We start from the raw sequence: 14,761 nt of genomic DNA, 5'->3' as shown, positions 1-14,761 counted from the left end.
CACAGCATGAACGGGGGAGGGGCAGAGAGAGAGGGAAACACAGAATCGAAAGCAGGCTCCAGGCTCTGAGCCATCAGCCCAGAGCCCGACACGGGGCTCAAACCCGCGGACCGCGAGATCGTGACCTGAGCCGAAGTCGGACGCTTAACCGACTGAGCCACCCAGGCGCCCCGACATTTAGTTTTAAAAAGAAAGGAAATTTTGACACATGCTACCAACATGGATGATCCTTGAAAATATTAAGTGAAATAAGTCAGTCACAAAAGGACAAATATTATATAATTCCACTTATATAAGGTACTTAAAATAGTCAAATTCATGAAGGTAGAAAGTAGAATGGCAGTTGCTAGGAGCTGGGGGTATGGGGAGTTAGTTATGAATTCAGAGTTTCAGTTGGGGAAGAAGAAAAGTTCTGGAGATGGATGATAGTGATGGTTGGACAATGTGGATGTACTTAATGCCACAGAACTGCACACTTAAAAATGGTTAAAATGGTAAATTTTATGTTATGCACATTTAAAACAATAAAAACAAATAAGAAAGAAAACAGGAGGACAAATCTTAATGACCTTATACTTGGCAATGGTTTCCTAAGTATGATACCAAAAGCACAACCAACAAAAAGAAAGAATAGAAAAAAAAGAAAAAAAAAAAAACTGAAATCAAGATTCAAAACCTGTGCACCAAGTGACACTATCAAAAAGTGAACAGATAACCCACAGAAAGGGAGAAGGTATCTGCAAATCATGTATCTGACAGTGGTCTACTATCCAGAATATATAAAACACTCCTACATCTTAACAAAAAGACAAGCAACTCAATTTTAAAAATGGTGAAAGGTTTGAACAGACATTCCTCCAAAGGAAATACAGAAATTGTTAACAAGTATATGAAAAGATATCAACATCATTAGTTGTTAAGGAAATGCAAATCAAAATCAAGCACAATGAGATATCACTTCACTCCACTAGGATGGCTGTTAAAAAAAGAACATAACAAGTACTGGCAAAGCAGTGGAGAAATTAGAACCCCAATGCATTCCTGGTGGGAATGTAAAATGGTGCAATTTCTGTAGAGAACAGTTTGTAGAGGTTCCTTAAAAACATCAAATTACCATACAACTCTGAAATTCTACTCTTAGGTACAGAATCAAAAGAACTGAAAACAAGCGTTCAAACAAAAACACATGCATTAATTGTTCGTATCAATTGTTCATGCCAAAAAAAATGGAAATGATCCAACTCTTCATCAACTGATGAAGAGATAAACAAAATGTGGTATTATCCATATGATGGTATAATATTTAGCCATAAAAAATGAAGTACTGTCACATGCTACATGGATAAACCTTGAAAACATTATGCTAAGTGAAAGAAGCCAAACACAAAGGCTACATATTTTATGATTCCATTTACATGAAATATCCAGAATAGGCAAATCCATTGAAACAGAAAGATTAGCTATTGGCAAGATCTGTGAAGAGGGGGAAATAGGGAGTGACTGTTTAATAAGTACAAGGTTTCCTTTTGGGGTGATGAAAATGTGAAACAAGAAAGTAGTGACGGTCACACAACACTGTTAAGTGTATGAATGCTAATAAATTGTACACTTTAAAGTGGTTAATATGGTGAATTTTATGTTGTGCGGGTTTTACCTCAATTTTTTAAAAAACTCCCTCATCATCACTCTTACCTGGCAGTTAATATCAGCTCTATATTGTAGCAAGACTGTGACTAGTTCTTTATGTCCTCGATCACACGCCCAATGGAGTAGAGTTCTGCCCTAAAAACACAAAAATTGAGATAAATGAATTTCTTAATCCAGTTATGAGGCCATGTAAAATACTTTTTTTTTGGTTGAGAATTGTATTTTTATTTATTTTATCTTACTTGAGTAATGTTACATACAATGTTACATTAGTTTCAGGTGTACACCATAGTGATTCAACTTCTCTATATGTTATGCTATGCTCACCACAAGCATAGCTACCATCTGTCACCAGGCAATGTTATTACAAGATCACTGACTATATTCCCTATGCTGTGCCTTTAATTCCTGTGATTTACTGATTCCATAACTAAAAGTCTGTATCTCCCACTCCCCTTCACCCATTTTTCCTATAACCCCACCCCCTTCCTTCTGAGAGCCATCAGTTTGTTCTCTATATTTATAGGTCTGAGTCTGCTTTTTGTTTATTCATTCGTTTTTGGATTCCACATGAGTGAAATCATATGATATTTGTCTTTATTAGTCTGATCTATTTCACTTAGCATAATACCCTCTAGGTCCATCCATATTGTCTTGCCAAATGGCAAGATCTCATCCTTTTTTACAAGAGCATAATTCCTGTGTGTGTGTGTGTGGGTGTGTGTGTGTGTACATATAGATATACCACACCTTCTGTATTCATTCATCTATCAATGGACACTTAGGATGCTTCCATATCTTCGCTATTGTACATAATTCTGCAATAAACATAGGGGTGCATATATCTTTTCAAAGTTGTGTTTTCATTTTCTTTGAGTAAATACCCAGTAGAGAAATGACTGGATAATATAGTATTTCTATTTTTAAGTTTCTGAGCCTCCATACTGTTTTTCACAGTAGCTGCATCAATTTACATTCCACCAACAATGCAGGAGGGTTCCTTTCCCTCCACATCCTCAACAGCACTTATATTTTCTTGTTTTTTATTTTAGCCACTCTGTCAGGTGTAAGGTGATATCTCATTGCAGTTTTAATTTGATTTTCCCTGATGATTACTAATGTTGACCATCTTTTCATGTGTCTATTGGCCATCTATATGTCTTTGGGAAAATGTTTATTCAGGTCCTCTGCTCACTTTTTAATTGGGTTGTTTATTTTTTTTTAGTGTTCAGGCATATGAGTTCTTTATATATTTTGGATATTAACCCCTCATTGGATATATCACTTGGAAATATCTTTTCCCATTCAGTAGGTTGCCTTTTTGTTTTGCTTTGCTATGCATAGCTTTTTATTTTGCTATAGTCCCAATAGTTTATCTTTGCTTTTGTTTCCCTTGTCTTAGGAGACTTATCTAGAAAAATGTTGCTATGGTTGATGTCAGTGACATTACTGCCTGTGTTTTCTTCTAGGATTTTTAGGATTTCAGATCTTACATTTAGGTCTTCAATCAATTTTGAGCTTAATTTTGTGGATGGTGTAAGAAAATGGTATAGTTTCATTCTTTCATATGTAGCTGTCTACTTTTCTCAGCACCATTTACTGAAGAGACTATCTTTGCCCTATTGTATATTTTTGTCTTTATCATAGATTGTCCATAAGAGCATGGGTTTATATTTGAGCTGTTTCATTGATCTATGTGTCTATTTTGTACCAATACCATACTGTTTTGAATACTACAGCTATGTAGTATATCTTGAAATCTAAAATTATGATACCTACAGCTTTTTCTTTCTCACAATTGCTTTGGTTATTTGGGCTCTTGTGTGGTTCCATCCAAATTTTAGGATTATTTGTTCTCATTCTGTGAATAATATTGTTGGTATTTTGATAGGGATTGCACTGAATCTGTAGATTGCTTTGGGTTGTATGAACATTTTAACAATATTGATTCTTCCAATCCATGAGCAGAAGATAGGTTTCCATTTGTTTGTGTTGTCTTCAATTTCTTTCATTAATGTTTTATAGTTTTTAGAGTACAGGTCTTTTATCTCCTTAGTTAAGTTTATTTCTAGGTATTTTATTATTTTTGGTGCAATTGTAAATGAAATTATTTCTTAATTTCTCTGTTACTTTGTTATTAGTATACAGAAACGCTATTGATTTCTGGAGATTAATTTTATATCTTGTAACTTCACTGAATTCATTTATCAGTTCTAATGGTTTTTATGGTGGAACTTTTAGGGTTTTCTATGCATAGTATCATCTCATCTGCAAATAGTGACAGTTTAACTCCTTCCTTACCAATATGGATGCCTTTTATTTCTTTTTCTTGTCTGATTACCATGGCTAGGATTTCTAGTACTATGTTGAATAAAGTGGTGAGAGTGGATATCCTTGTCTTTTTCCTGATCTTAGAGGAAAACTGTTTTTCACCACTGAGTATCATGTTAGCTGTCAGTTTTTCATACATGCTTTTTCTTATGTTGAGGTATTTTCTCCCTAAACCCACTTTGCTGAGTTTCTGTCATGAACAGACGTTAAATTTTGTCAAATGCTTTTTCTGCATCTATTAAGATGATATGATTTCATCCTTCATTTTGTTGATGTGGTATATCATGTTGATTAATTTATGAATCCTGAACCATCCTTGCATCCCCAAAATAAATCCCACTTGATCGTGGTGAATGATCCTTTTAATGTATTATGAATGTGGTTTGCTAATATTTTGCTGAGGATTTTTGCACCTGTGTTCATCATGAAGCTTGAACCATAGTTTTCTTTTTTGGTGGCATCTTTGTCTAATTTTGGTGTCAGGATAGCACTGGCCTCGTAGAATGTATTTTTTTTTTTCTAAAATTTTTTTTTCAACGTTTTTTATTTATTTTTGGGACAGAGAGAGACAGAGCATGAACAGGGGAGGGGCAGAGAGAGAGGGAGACACAGAATCGGAAACAGGCTCCAGGCTCCGAGCCATCAGCCCAGAGCCTGACGCGGGGCTCGAACTCACGGACCGCGAGAACGTGACCTGGCTGAAGTCGGACGCTTAACCGACTGCGCCACCCAGGCGCCCTCGTAGAATGTATTTTAAAGTTTTCCTTCCCCTTCTATTTTTTGGAATAGTTTAAGGACAGTAAGAATTAACTCTTTAAATGTTTGATAGAATTCGCCTATGGATCTATCTGGTCCTGCACTTTATTTTTTTCATAGTTTTTTGATCACCAATTTACTAGAGTTTCAGATTTTCTATTTCTTCCTGATTTAATTTTGGAAGAGTGTATGTCTATAGGAATTTATCCACTTTCTCTAGGTTGGCCAATTTGTTGGCATATAATTTTTCATAGCAGTCTCTTAAAATCATTTGTATTTTTGTAGTGTCAATTGTCACTTCTCTTTTATTTCTCACTTTATTTATTTGGGTCTTTTTATTTATTAATTTTTCTTAAGGAGTCTGGATAAGTGTTTATCAATTTTATTTATCTTTTCAAAGAACCTCCTCCTGGTTTCATTGTGTTTTCCTCGTTTTCTTTTCTTTTTTTAGTCTTTAGGTCATCAGGTCATTTCTTTCTGCTCTGCTCTTTATTATTTCCTTTCTTCTATTCACTTTAGGCTTTGTTCTTCTTTTTCTAGTTCTTTTAGGTGTATGGTTAGATTGTTTATTTGAGCTTTTTCTTGTTTCTTGAGGCAGGCCTTTATTGCTATATATGTCCTTCTCAGAACTGCTTTTGCTGCATCCAAAAGATTTTGGACCTTTGTGTTTTCATTTTCATTTGTCTCCATGTATTTTTTTTTTCTTGACTTCGTTGACACTTTGGCTGTTTAGTATTATGTTGTTTAGACTCCACGTGTTTGTGTTTTTTCCAGTTTTTTTCTTGTAACTGATGTCTAGTTTCATACTATTGTTGATGAGAAAAACGCATGGTGTGACTGCAATGTTCTTAAGTTAATTGAGACTTATTTTGTGGCTTAACACAGGATCTGTTCTGAAGAATATCCCATGTGCACTTGAAAAGAATGTACATTCTATTGTTTTTGGATGGAATGTTCTGTATACATCTATTATAGCCATCTGGTATACTGTGTCATTCAAATATACTGCTTCTTTATTGATTTTCTGCCTAAAACTATCCATTGATGTAAGGGGGGGTGTTAAATTTCCTACTATTACTGTATTACCATCAATTCTCTCTTCATGTCCATTAGCATTTGCTTTATGTATTTAGGTGCTCCAATGTTAGGTGCATAGATATTTACAATTCTTATATCTTCTTATTGGATTGATCCCTTTATCATTATGTAATGATGCTCTTCTATGTTCTATTAGTCTTTGTTTTAAAATCTATTTTGTCTGATAGAAGTATTGCTATCCCAGCTTGCTTTTTGCTTCCATTTGAATGGTAAATGTTTTCCCATCTTTTCACTTTCAGTCTGTATGTATCTTTAGATCAGAGGTGAGTTTCTTATAGGCAGCATATAGATGGTTTTTTTTTTATTTCTTTTAATGTTTGTTTATTTTTGAGAAAGAGAGAGACAGAGCACGAGCAGGGGAGGGGCAGAAAGAGAGACACACACACAGAATCCGAAGCAGGCTCTAGGTTTTGAGCTGTCAGCACAGAGCCCGACATGGGGCTTGAACTCATGAACCGTGAGATTATGACCTGAGCTGAAGTCAGATGCTTCAAGGACTGAGCCACCCAGGCGCACCAGATGGGCCTTTTTTTTTATCCATCTTGTCACCCTGTGTCTTTCAAATGGAGCATTTAGGCCATTAAAGTAATTATTGATAGGTATGTACTAAAAGATACAATGTCTTAAGAAAGACAAAGTAATATGTAAAACTGTAGGTTGATTATCCTAAGCATGGTTGATATAAAATGTTCTATGGAAAGAAGGTAGACTTTTCTAAATTAATTGGAACTCCTGAGTTGTACTCTGGAATCCATTATGCACTAGCCCAATGACTTACTTCAGCCTGATCCATTTCCTCACCTACGGAGTGAAGAAAAGGATACTACTAAAACAGTAACACCAATAGTATTTGTTGAATGAATGAGCTATAAGATAATGCCTTATTAATTTTAAAGTAGTTTGCACATGTAAAGAATAGTTTTCTTGAATTATTATAGTTACTTCTTCTGGTGAAAGAAACCTTGTGGATAAAATATGAATACTTAAATGTAGGTAGAAATCATAATCAGTATACCTAAATTTACCCAAATATATTCCTTAAAATGCAAGAAAATTTAATCAGTTTGAAACTAAGCATTGCTCATTAATATCCCAAATTTCGCTCTGAAATATCTAAAAAAACACTAACACAGTCTGCTAGTGCCTATCTTCAAATGTTGCACTTGCAAAACAGAATAGATGATAAACTGTTAGGAGAACAAGTCCTAAATATGAAACACTAGTTTTAATCATTGTCTACCTAAGACTCACAGTCACTATCAGCAGGTTAATTCTATTCTTCACGGTCAGAAAATCTTGATTTAGTTAATTAAAGAAGCTCACTTGGTCTAAAGAATAAAAAAAACTCCTAGAAGCTAAGGGCTTTTCTGAAGATATGAGTGATGCATAGTTTAACACTACTCTTTGAGGGTGGTAGTGATGTCATTTTTAAAGAATGGAATGTTTTTCTACATTAAGTAGAAATCTCTATGTCATTTTAGAAAAGATTTAAGAAGATGTAAGTTGGGACAAAGATGGTTTTAAAAGTAAAAACCACCTTTCAAGAAAGCTTTTCTAAACCCACTTTTTACTCTTTGTCTTTCAGACTCTGTTCAAGCACCTAGTAGTTCAACTAATTAAACCAGGTCTATTCTTGAAACAAACAAACAAAACAAAGCCAACTTCTTCCCTACAAATTATCCTTCTTTTTTTCTTTCATTTACTCAACTTGTTTATATTTACTTGTGAATATGTTTTCCTATAGGCTTACACAAAATCCAAAGAGGCAGGAAAGAAGAAAATTTTTAAATGTGGGCAAATTATTCACAATTTGTTATAGTAAGCTATTTTGTTCAGAGCCCAGTAAGAATTTTGTTTAATGAAGACAGTTCTAAAAACTAAGTAAAAAATGTATTGTTGAGTAAAGAGTCTCATATGTTAAAATTTCTGTAGCTCTTAATGTGTAGTGACCTGCTGTTATTAAGGCACGAATTCCAAAACCCTTAATATGGACAATCAGATATCCTAATAAGACTCGGGAAAAATACCAATGTATATTCTATAGTTCTATTTAACTGTTTCATAGCTTTTACATTAAAAGAATCAGATAGAATTTCAAAGTCTCCATCTTCAACCTAATTTTAAGGGTACATTTTACGGCTATGAAGTTAAACTATTAATAAGAATTACTGCATAGTCAAAACGATGTGTGATATACTTACACAGAACACCTACCAAAATACCTAACAGTGAAGTAAGAAAACATAGTATTAATAAATCTAGTACTTTTACCTCAAACTGTACAGATAATTTCTACTTCTTAACCAAGTTCCTGATTTCTCCTTAGGTTTAACCCAGTAGGGTTATATCGACTAATGCTAAAATATAAATCTTTAGCTGTTGCAATGGGAAAGCAGACAAGCAACACATTTTACTGTTAATGGGAGATATATTTTAAATTTCCCATATGTGGTGCCAAAAATTTACTTTAAGAGAAACACCTATGACTGGACCTCAGTAGTGATTTTCACTTTAGATATATTTTCCAGAACAGTAGCACGAGTATAGCAATGTTTTAAGAGGATGATGTGCTCTCAGACATTTACACTATGCTTTTTAATACGTTTTTTGACCTGTGATGTAATTAATTTTTGTAACACATTATTTTAATGGTACACTAATTAACCTTGAATTAGAATGAATTCCCTGACAATGACTTTCTGTAGAAGTGCTGAAAATATCTACATTAAGACCACCTAATGATTAATATCTTTATGCAGTATTAAGAAGCTCAAAACAAGAGCAAGATTAAACATACTTGTAAATAAGCAAAGATAAATCAGGCTTTGGAATTTTTGCTTTCAAAATGTTCTATACTTAAAAGAACAAAGACCAGCACAACCAGGTGTTGGAATGCAATAACTCTTTACTTCAAATTATAAAGTTCTCTTAAACATGCTCTAATTTGAGATTATTAATTTAAGTAATAACATAAGCAGTAATTTGCAGAGATGCCAACCTCAAAACCATTCAGGACAAAATCACGAAGTAAACACCTGTGGTTTCTTTTCTTTCTCTTTGTTAACCACAAACACATCTGGACCAACAAAATGCAATTATTAAATTATTTTAGATACAGGATTTACATCTCTCCTCCAAAAGAAAAACCATGAATTAGGAGCACATTAAAGCTGTAGTTGCTTACAGACTATCCAAATTCATAAAGTAGTTTATGCATTTTTTATATAATTGCTTTATCTTCTATAAATGATAAAATCTCCTACACATTTTCAAATTAAATATATTTTTACTGCTACCACAAAAGGTGACAATCTTTGTTTCTAGTTTTAACAACTCTCTTAAAAAATATCTTACAAGTATTTAGGAGATTAGAGGGGAAGCCATTATTAAAAGGAATCTGTGGCCATAAGAAGACTTACAAGCACTATTTGGAGAGCTCCGGATAAATTCTGGAATTCAAATACAGTTAACACACAGGGGGTAAAAAAGAAAAGAGTTCTCATCTGTTAACCACGGGTGCAGATACTGTCCTACCTCAGACAGATGAATGACTTAAGTGCTTGGAAAGTGCAGCGTGGCAGCTAACCTATTAAGTGGTATTACTTTCATACCTTCTCGAAAATACAGAGCAGGTCTTAATATTTTAAATGCTTCTTTGATATCCTTAGTTACTTGCCCTTATAAACTGTAGAATTTTTTAAAACTAGATTTTCTCCTGATGTACAAATTAAACAAAAAGAGAATGCATTATAAAATGAGTCTTGATGTTCTTATAGTATTTTGTGAACAGACACAAAACACACACCATACAAAAACAAAAACCTGGCAAAATGGGTATGTTTAAATTTCTAAGAGTTGTCACTTGCCATTCTGCGCAAATGAAATATGGTAAACAAATCGACTTGAATTTCTCTCTGCAAAAGAACTGTATTTAAATTGACAATTGTAGTAGAGGCTGACGTCAGCTACCAATAACCTTCCATGTCTCTATCTCCTCTATCCTATCCTTATCTTCCACCTTTTGCTGTTGCTGTAGCAGCTGGCTACAGTGACAATTCCTCACCTGCAAGCACCAGAAACCACACAATGTCACAATCCCTCTCAATAATGAATCGACAATGTTGTTTCAAAAACTTAAATACAGGGGTGCCTGGGCAGCTCAGTCGGTTAAGTGTCCGACTTCGGCTCAGGTCATGATCTCACGGTTTGTGAGTTCGGGCCCAGTGTTGGGCTCTGTGCTGACAGCTTGGAGCCTGTAGCCTGCTTCGAATTCTGTGTCTCCCTCTCTCTCTGCCCCTCCCCTGCTCATACTCTGTCTCTCAAAAATAAATAAATGTTAAAAAAAATTAAAAAATAAAAAACAAAAAACTTAAATACAGGATTAGGACTGGGAGGCAGTTTAAGGTCTCCAAATGTACCTAGCATGGAAGCCAGCAGCTCCCTGTAGGATAATTTATTTACCAGCATTAAGAAGAACACCACACACCAATATGTGTGATACATATTTAAAATGAGCAACTACTTGATCTCTTTCACTGGCTAAGATCTAAGGTAAAGAGAAATGGTGTTGCTGTTATCAGGGAATTGAGAAGGATTTAAAACAAAAAATCTTTTCACAAGGAGTTACTAAGCCATGCTGGTAGCAACTTAAGAGTGAAGAAATAAGTAAAGGAGATATTACTTTATCCTGTATAAAATAAGTAATAATAGCAATAATAAGTTGCCATGAAAACAGCCATGTGTCCATCACAAGACAATAGATTAAGTAATAATATATTATTTTGAGGGAATATTATTTGGCAATATAAAAAAAAAAAAGAATTGATCTACACAACAAAATGGGTGAATCTCAAAAACATTACACTAAATGGAAGAAAACTTACACAAAAAGTATTATGATTCCATTTATATAAAGTTCTAGAACACATAAAATCAATCTATGTAGAAAAAGTGTTACAACAGTGGTTACCTTTCTGGAATTAGAAGAACAAACCAGCTGGGAAGGGGCATGAGGGAAATTTCTGGGGGTGATAGTAATGTTCTATATCTTGACAGGAGCTTCAGTAACATAGGTATATGCATTTATCAAAATTAATCGAATGTGCAGTTAAGACTTGTGCATTTCACTGTTTGTAAATGCTATCTTAAAAATCAAACTAATACTGAATTGTAGTTAATGATATGATGCTGAAGCATTTAGATGGAAGCAAAATACTCTGAAATGCATCAAATGAGATAGATCGATTGATGGATAGAAAGGTGGATAGATACTTATAAAGCAAGCATAGTAAAATATTGGTAGAATCTAGGTGGTAGGTATATAGATGTTCACTGTAAAACCCTTTCAACTTTGTTGTACATTTAAAACTTTTCATAATAAAGTGCTGGGAAAAAATGAAACAAAAATTTGTTACACCCACATTCACAGCAAAATTATTCATAACAGCCAAAATACGAAAGCAACTCAAGTGTCCAAGGACAGATATTTGGATAAACAAAATGTGGTATATACATACAATGCAATACTATATAAATACATATAAAAGGAAGGAAATTCTGACACACGCGAGAACATGGATGAACCTGAAGACGTTATGCTAAGTGAAACGAGCCAGTCATAAAGGACAAATATTTGTGATCCCATTTACATGAGATATCTAAAGTAGTCAAATTCACAGAGACACAAAGTAGAATGGTGGTTGCCAGGGGGTGGAGATCAGGGAGGGATGGGGAGTTAGTGTTTAACCCAGAGTTTCAGGTGGAGAAGATGAAAACGTTCTGTAGGTGGATGGTGGTGGTAGTTGCACAACAATGTGAACGTATTTAGTGCCACAGAACTGCACACTTAAAAATGGTTAAGATGGTAAATTTTATGTTATGTACATGTTACCACAATAAAAATAAATAAAAAGTAAGTTGCCAAAAAGAGCATAAGATTTAAACTACTTTTACTATTTTTCTGATTTTGTATTAATTCTGAGTTTCTGATGTAAAGTTAGGCTACATTTTGAAATGGTGCTGCTGCATTAATGCAAATGAAACTAATATGACAGTTTAGAATGCACTTCTCAATTATTAGTGTGAATGAACAAATTCCTTCAAATTACTATTTAAATCAAATAAATATACAACCAAAATAACATATACTCAAATGTAGAGAGTTATTTAAAAAAATACATTTTGTTCCTTTCTCAAATCCTAAATAAAACCATAAATTTAGCCTTAGTGTATGGACTCTGCTTCTTAAACCTTTTGTTAGGTTTATGTTCTCAATTTTACCAGGTTTTTCAGCAGTTTCTAAGGCAAAAGCATGTAAATTATATTGTGATATAAGCCACAAATTCAAAACAAAGCAAGAAGGGAAAGGAATGAAGAGAAAGGTAACTTCCTTCAAAGCATTTGAAAGAATCAATAAACATGGAAAATGGTACAGAAAAGTTAACTACAAAACTTTTTTCTGTTATGGGAAACACAACGTCCTAATTACTGTATCAGCTGGAAACACCACACAATTTTCTCATATTAGAAATACATGTCTTACCAAACCACAAGAGACTCTTAAATACAGAGAACAAACTGAGGTTGGACAGGGGTGTGGGGAGAGGGAAAATGGGTGATGGGCATTGAGGACGGTACTTGTTGGGATGAGCACTGGGTATTGTATGTAAGCCAATCTGACAATAAATTATATTAAAAAAAAAAGAAATACATGCTTTACTATATTAGTAATTTCAGCTTGAATAAATTATATACACACACACACACACACACACACCAGGAACTATACTTATTCATAATAAATTAACTTCATTATAAAATATGATTATTTTAAATACATTTTATATATAGGTTCATGTGCCATGATAGTTATAGATCCAAATATACATACATATATATTTCCAGCAGTATATGACTGTTTATTTCAATATGTAGAAATGCAAGCAAGTCATTTATGACTATAAATTAAATTTCTATGATTTTGACTTATCATTTTATGACTATAATTAAATTTCTTTATGAGCTTATAGCAAATTTTAAGTGCAGTAAATGTAATTTTTAGTCATCTAAGGGCAAGAATGAAATTGGGCTGAACTTGCTGGATGAACATTTTAAATAAAGTCATATACCACCCCAAAGAATCCTAGGCAATCAGTAATGAAATCTCTCAAGCTCAAATATCAAATAGATAGACACAAAGAACTGGATGTCCTTTCAAAACTGTAATTGTCACCCAACTTATTATAGCAGGGAAATGCCTTTTTTTTTTTAAATAAAGGGGTTAAAAGTATTTTGCTAGCAATTTAATTCTGACATTGCATACTTTTAGCTCATCATCAAGGCTTAACAAGTTGTTTTATTTGCTAGAGCTTTAAAAGTCATGAAGCAATACCATTTATTTTATTTAGGATGTTAAGTTTGATTCTAATTTTAAGCTCTCATTTCCCTCATGTTCTTAAATTAATTCATACCAATCCCTGATTAATAATAAAAGTCTTGCCATCAGTATTCAAGGCCCAGCCTGAGATGTCATGGCTGAGAGGGCAGAAATCTGCTTGGAGCAATGAGAGAACCCAACTGAATTCTTGGCGTCTCAGTCTATGAATGTGTAAGCACTTCATCTGTTCATGGAAACACAATGTTCTGGCAGGCTGGGGGTGAAGGTAGCTGCATGGGTAACAAACTGGAAGACCTGGGAAGCCATACTACACCAGAGTAACTGAATGACAGAAGCAATACATTTTATCAGGTCCTTTTATCTTTAAAAAAATTGTGTTAGTGGAAGCTATTTGTGTTCTAGACATTTTATTCCTATGACTGCTGTCCAATGATCTTTGCAAAGGTCATGTGTACATTTGCCTTTTAGGACTATTTGATAAAAGAAATTGTTGCAAATCAGAGCATAACACTAGCAGGGTCAACTGGAAATTGTACGTCCTTCTTAAATCCAGTGGCAAAAAGAACACTCTCTCAGACCCCCATTTCCACTTAGCAATTATATGTATTTGACAACTCTGATTTAGTTCCTGTCTGTAAAATGAGGATAGCATCTACTTACAGGATTGTTGGGAAGATAAGTGAAAATACTCTGTGAACTAAAACACACACCATATAAAGTTTATTATTTGAAAGATGGAAAGTTCTCATAGGGAACATCTAGTACATGCACAATACATTCCAGGGAAAAAGTGACCTTGAAAAGTTAAGTGGACTTCGAGTTTCCAGTTCCAAATATAAGGAGGCTGAAAGTTGCCACTCCATCCTAACAACAAGCAAAATGCTGAACAGATTGAAAAATCAACTATTCTTGGATCCATAAGAGAGGGGAGGACACAGGGCAAATCACTGCCCCCAAGACTAAAGAGACAGACAGGTGACTCGACTTTGTAGAGCAGAGCTTCACAAGTGAAAACCACCCAAGGAACCAGTGCCAGGCAGAAAATATAATGACAAATTGCTAAAGGCTCAGTGCGGACAACTCTTGAGAGTTAAAAACTCCAGGGGGATCTACTCATGGTGGGGAAGGTAGAAATCTTTGTGAGATTTACCTCCAGGAGCTTGGCCAGGTTCCCAAAGTAACTTTCAAAGAAAACTCCCCTCCCACTTCTGGAGGGGAAAATGAATCCTTCTAAAATATGCCAGAGCACTCTGTTCTTAACAAGGTCTGCCTTCAGGGAAAACTAGTTAACTAGTGTCTAACTTGCTGGGGTATAATCAGAGCCAACTGACCTGGAGTAAGAGAAATACTCAAATCTAGCCCACTCTAGCCATCCTATTCCACCTAAGCAGGGAGGAAAAAAAGAAACACTTGTTGGGATTCACAGTCCAGACACATAGACTCATTAAAGACTGAGACCTAATCACAGGACAACAGAGCCCTTCCCCTCCCCCACGCCTTGCCACCACATTACTAAAGGACTATTTTAAAAAG

The 14,761-nt window shown here is 34.4% G+C and overlaps 1 protein-coding gene across 3 annotated transcripts in view; it reads right to left on the bottom strand.

Moving 5' to 3' along the window:
- The window catches only part of ACBD6 (acyl-CoA binding domain containing 6), a 205,398-nt gene that overhangs the window by 99,206 nt on the left and 91,431 nt on the right, over nt 1-14,761 (bottom strand). For all 3 annotated transcript variants that reach the window (XM_049634141.1, XM_049634139.1, XM_049634140.1), the window contains exon 6: nt 1,693-1,782. In XM_049634141.1, the coding sequence (XP_049490098.1) occupies nt 1,693-1,782 (90 nt within the window). The remainder of the gene's footprint in view (nt 1-1,692; nt 1,783-14,761) is intronic.

The sequence above is a fragment of the Panthera uncia genome, chromosome F1 (assembly GCF_023721935.1).
Source record: "Panthera uncia isolate 11264 chromosome F1, Puncia_PCG_1.0, whole genome shotgun sequence".
Classification (NCBI taxonomy): Eukaryota; Metazoa; Chordata; class Mammalia; order Carnivora; family Felidae; genus Panthera; species Panthera uncia.
This window is presented reverse-complemented; position numbering and strand designations above follow the sequence as displayed.